At 40.3% G+C, this 5,402-nt stretch overlaps 1 protein-coding gene across 1 annotated transcript; it reads right to left on the reverse strand.

The window, feature by feature from the left end:
- Nucleotides 1–2,799: 2,799 nt before the first annotated feature.
- On the reverse strand, nucleotides 2,800–5,084 carry LOC120413431 (basic helix-loop-helix neural transcription factor TAP). Its single transcript, XM_039574242.2, has one exon. The coding sequence runs from the start codon at nucleotides 4,961–4,963 to the stop codon at nucleotides 3,770–3,772; it is 1,194 nt and encodes a 397-aa protein (XP_039430176.1). The 5' UTR covers nucleotides 4,964–5,084; the 3' UTR covers nucleotides 2,800–3,769.
- Nucleotides 5,085–5,402: the final 318 nt, after the last annotated feature.

The following is a 5,402-nucleotide window of genomic DNA, read 5'->3' on the forward strand; positions in this document are numbered from 1 at the left end:
ACGAACTTTTTCAAAGTATTTTTTTCGTAAAATCATGATAACTTGTGATGGTTACAAGCAAACCCATTATACATCCAAATGTTCCAAATTGTCTGCTCTACATCTTTGTTAATTATTGGTACACTCCAAAAAATCACCCTGCAATATTACGTTATAACATGAAATTTTCAAATGAAAAAATACCAGAAGAGTGTTAACGACTGTGGATAAATGCTCTGAATACCCTTCTGGGTTATTGCATATTTGAAAAGTTCTTAAAATTGAACTATTTTTCAAATGTTTTGTAAACAAAAACTACCAGCTTTTATAAACATGCTCAATTTTGGTCTAAATAAGAATATTTAAAATATTTGAATATTTTATATACTAAACTTGTTATACAGCAATTCCCCACGAAAACAGCATGGAAAAAAACAAAAGTGCTCGGATCGGGCTCAAAATTTTTCTGGGGGTTCCCTGGCCGAAATAATTAGACCCGTATTTTTTTGTTTGGCCATTAGGGTGACCTACGCCGTGTTAGGGTGGTCTGAAATATGGCCATTTTCGTCGATTTTCGCAAAAACCACTTTTTTCGAAAAATCATAACTCCTCGCCATTTTAACCGATTTCAATTGTCTTATACGCAAATGAAAGGTGATAAGTCGGCCTTTCAAAGAAAAATAAAAAGAAGTTTCAAAAATCTAGCCTAACTTATGAAAAGGGCGTATGAAACTTTAAAATGCCGTTTTGACGGTGTCTGGACCAAAGAGCCTATGTCTGGAAATATTTTTATTGGATTCCCCGGACATTTTTACATAACATACTAAAAAATGGGAGGAGTTCATTAACAGGATTCCGAGATATGATTTTTTGAAAATAAAATCCGTGTTTTGTGACGCGCCGCGCGCAAAAACCGGAGAATGACGAAATCGGCAAAAAAAACAACTATTTTCACTAAAACTGCGATAACTTTAAAATTTCAGCGATGACCTATAGATGTCTGGGTACCAAAATTTTTGTAATTAAAAGACGCAAATCTGTCAAACCTTATCAGACGAACATCGTTGAATGTTTAAGCTTTCAACTCATGCTAAAAGTCCTCAGTATTGTGATAAATTGAGAGATATATGTGCGATACAAAAAAGGGGATTAAGTATCCCCACATTCCCCTAAATAACCCGTTTTAGTAGTTAACTATTTATTTTTTCTTGAAGAAGTTGTGAAAAAGTTTACCCAGAAATTTGCAATTGATTAGAGCTTAACTTTTTCCCCAGACAAAATTTTTGAGAAAATTATCTTCAATTTTTATGTTGGACTTTGAAAATCGAACTTAATAGTTGCTGAATTGAGAATTGAAATTTAAAGAAATTATTATTTTTTAGGTGTTTCTCGGTCCGATTTTTTAATGTAAAAAGCATTGTAAAATTTTCCTATCTTTTGTATAAAAATATTTATAAAGTTTCAAAATCAATCGCAAAAGTTTTGATAGCCATTCCACATTTTTTTTTTCGCCACAAGAAATGTATTTTCTTTAGTCAACTTCATCAAGCCATTCTTCTCGATACATTACGGTTCGGCTGGGCCCTTTTCCGGCATTGTTTCTGGCGCTGCATGTTCCTTTTGTCCATTCCCCGTCCATTACCGTTGAACCCCCGAGGTGTCAACCGACGGATTATTCGCATAATCAGACCGACTGATGCGGATCTACTGCCGGCAGTGCCAGCGGAGCCGTGAAGGGTCGCAATCGTCTGGCAGGGAGTCCTTTTTTCGTTACTTGGTTAAGGTAGTTGACCTATTACTGGAACTACATCTTTTTGAAGAATTGTGTCTAGACGTTATTTCTTTTGAATTAAATAAATAAACTGAGCTTTCAAATGTTTTATTGATCAAATACCAGAAAAAGTTACTTGAAAACCCCAAAATGCATCACTCTACCCTACTTGCAAGCAGCGCTTTTATTTCGCGCGTGCGTTGTTAGTTTAAATGTTGTTCTGCCGGGGTCCTTCTGCACTTTCCTCCTCTACCTCTCAGTGTTTGTTTGCTCCTGTAATTGGGATGAATTGGGCACTGGACGGCGCGTCGTTCGTCGTCGTTGAGGGGTTGTTGCAAGCTTTTCCCCCTGAACGGTTGAGACTAGGGTGGTATAGTGCGGCTTTGTTGTTGTGACGTGAAGTTAAGGTTCGGCGAGAGTGAACATGAAAGAGGAGAGGAACAAACCGTTTCCCTTTAAACTTTTGTTTGGAAAAGTTGCTAGTGATTCTGGTTTTTTGAAGTTTGCTTAAAATTTTTAGTATTGTTTCATTACCATTAAAACATTTTAAAATGGTTGTAGATATAAAAAGTTTATTCTTATTGATAAAAAAAGATAAAACAAAATAAATTTGGCAACACTGCTCCCTCTCCCCTCTCAACCAACATAAATCGAACTGCACTTTTTTGTGTGTTGCTTCCGCTTCTACATCAAATGTAAACAGATAAAATCCAATGAATTTCTGATTCGCCGATTACGCTTGTTCCGGGGCGCTTCAAGAGAGATACTGTTGTTGAAACGTTTCTCCATTCAAGGGTTCGCAGCGTGTTTACTTTAGTAAAGTTTTTATTCGTTCCTCGTTGACGGACTAAAACCAGCAGAAAACATAGAATTTTCGGATAATGCGACGAAACTAATTTCACCGAGACGGATTGCGATTACGACGGACATTTTCGAGAGGTCGACCAGCAATTACAGGGACATGTTTCGGGTTTGAAAAGTGGGACTTTTTTCTGTAAATAATGATGCCGATTAATTATAGTTTGATTTCAGCGAAGTCATTTATTTGTGCTGTTTCTCATGATTGGGATACAAAATAGAGTTTTTTTAATCTGAGAAAAATAGTTTCTTTATTACTTACTTTACAAAAGGTGCTTTGTTTAGACAAAATATGGCATCTCCAAGGCATCGAAATTTGTTTCTCGGTTTTTGTGAGATGAAACTGTGCATTTGTTTTTAGTATCGGACATTTTATTTTATTTATTGATATGCAAAAGTTAAAAATTTACTGTTGAAAAATGAATTGAAGTTGTATTTTTTTTTCTAATAAAGTTTTGATCGATTATGTGGTCTTCTTCAGGAGTCAAATTGACATCCTGGCAGAAATTAGATAGATAAATTTGACAAAACGAAATAGATTTTCAATTTGTTAGTTGAAATTTATCTTTAAACAAATGCAGTGTTTCATATCAAAACGTTCTTCTTAACTTACAACTGTAAAACTATTACTGAACTTTTGTACAATGGTCAGAGGCATCATCAATCATTGAATGAAGACTTTTGCGTGCAAAAGTGTTCATTTAACAATTTTATATATTTACAGGTATTGAATTGGTCTAGTGTGACTAGTAGTTCCAATAAGTCTTGTATGATAATATGAGGTTTTCATTTATGGCACTGCGTTTAAATTTTCAAGTTGATTCGTTGACCACGAATCAACGTGAAAATTTTAGGTTTTTACTGAATTTGATTGATATCAAACTATTAGCTTTGAAGATTTCTTGCAATAGTTTGATATGAAGCAATTTGCATAACATCACTATTTTGAATAAAAATGTTTTTCACGCTCGATCTCTTGCATCAAGAATGCAAAACCTTTCAATTCACTCTAAAGAAATATTGTTTAAAATCTATCATATAATTTCACTAGCTCACATACTCAAAGTTTATCACCAGAAATTGCGTCATGCACTTGTTAACTTGTCAACTGATTCTTGCAAACCTAACAGAACGTCAATAGCTTAAAACACGCCCACAACTCTACAGCGGATACGCCTGGCAAGGCGGCGGTACCTGCAATGGCAGAGACTTCCTGCAGTGATCTGCCGTGTAGCCACTGTCACTGTAGGCGGAAGTCTCAGACCACGGCGGAGTCTGGCTGTAGAAGCTGCTGTTGTAGTGCATGTTCTGCTGTTGAGGTGACTGCAGCGTTGGTATCGACGGATTTACGGAGCAGTCCGGAGAGGGGTAGGATGTGGGGTTGTTGAAGTTTGGGGGGATTACGTTGGGTTGGGGTTGGGCATTGTAGTATTCTGCGTTGTAGACGGGAGGTTGAACTTCCTGGTGGTGGTAGCTTGCTGGTGGATATGTGTGGTTGAGGGTTTTGGGGGCACCGCCGTTGTAGGCCGCTTCGAAGGCACCTCGGAACATCTGGTAGTTTTGGTTGGAAAAGCCGCGGGGATCGTAGCCTGCAGGTTGGTTCATCGTGACGCCGTACTGGTGCATGCTGCTGTAGAAGTCGGCGTTGCATCCGTAGCCAGGCTCCATGAAGTGCGGCGGAGGGTTTATGAACATGGCGTCGAACAGCTCCTTGTTGATGCGTTCGCCGCTCAGCGTGAGGCTTTGGAGCTTCTCCAGATCCAGTTGGACGTCATCGTCCAGTTCGAGTACTTGAACCAGTGAGAATATGTAGTTGTAGGCAAATCTCAACGTCTCGATCTTGGTCAGCTTGGTTTCCTCGGGGAAGGTCGGCAGCGTTAGGCGCAGCTTCTCGAGCGCCTCGTTCAGATTGTGCATCCGGTTGCGCTCGCGATCGTTTGCCTTGAGTCGACGGAACCGCTTGATCTTGACGACCTGGGTGGGACTTCGGTTCCGCGTGATGCGACTCTTACCCATCGCGTACTTGCGCTTCGGCTTTGAATCTTCGGATGATGGTTTGGTTGGTGTCGACGTTTGGACGCCCAAGCTGGGTTTGAACTCCGCGGACAGTAGCTCCAACTGCTTGTCCTTCAGAGATTTTCGGCCGCGCTTCTTCGGTGCCGGTGGCGGCACATCCTGAACCAACGGCGGCACTGGAGGCACCACAGGTCCCACCTCAAAGTCCAGTTTGCGCGGCGCGAAACAAAACGACAAATCACTGTTGGACTCCAAGCTCTTCTCGAATCCACTGTCTTCGGAGGTGTACTCCTCAAAGTCGTCGAACGACGTATCCCTCAACGCACAGTAAGACGACATTGTTACACTACTCTGCACACTATAGTTTATGTCCCCGAGTCACAATTCAATTGCCATAATCCAAAATGTGTGTCCAAACTCCGGTTGTTGTACTCTGCGCAAATCGTACTGCGATCTAATCACGGCCGCTATCAAACACCAACTAGCTCGTTTGCAGCTTTCATATAATGTTTTATATGCAGGATCTACCCCGGGAGTCCCTTTGGGATTTCCTTTCCCTCCGGTACTTCGTCCTAACGAGGTACCTCTCACTCACTCCCGTGGCTATCCTTTTCTCTCGCACCAGCAATCGTACAGAAGGGATTCCGTTCACCCTCTTACCGTCTCCGTACACTTTCATTCAGTTGGTTCGACTGCATTTGCTTTGTCGCACCACTCTTCCAGCCAAGATCCGAAATTGGGGATGTTTTCTTTCTTTTCGGAAGCGAAATCTAATTTC

The sequence above is a fragment of the Culex pipiens genome, chromosome 3 (assembly GCF_016801865.2).
Source record: "Culex pipiens pallens isolate TS chromosome 3, TS_CPP_V2, whole genome shotgun sequence".
NCBI classification, from domain to species: domain Eukaryota; kingdom Metazoa; phylum Arthropoda; class Insecta; order Diptera; family Culicidae; genus Culex; species Culex pipiens.

Excerpts from the sequence above, each read along its gene's own strand:
- LOC120413431 (XM_039574242.2), bottom strand. The coding sequence starts at position 4,963 with ATGTCGTCTTACTGTGCGTTGAGGGATACGTCGTTCGACGACTTTGAG.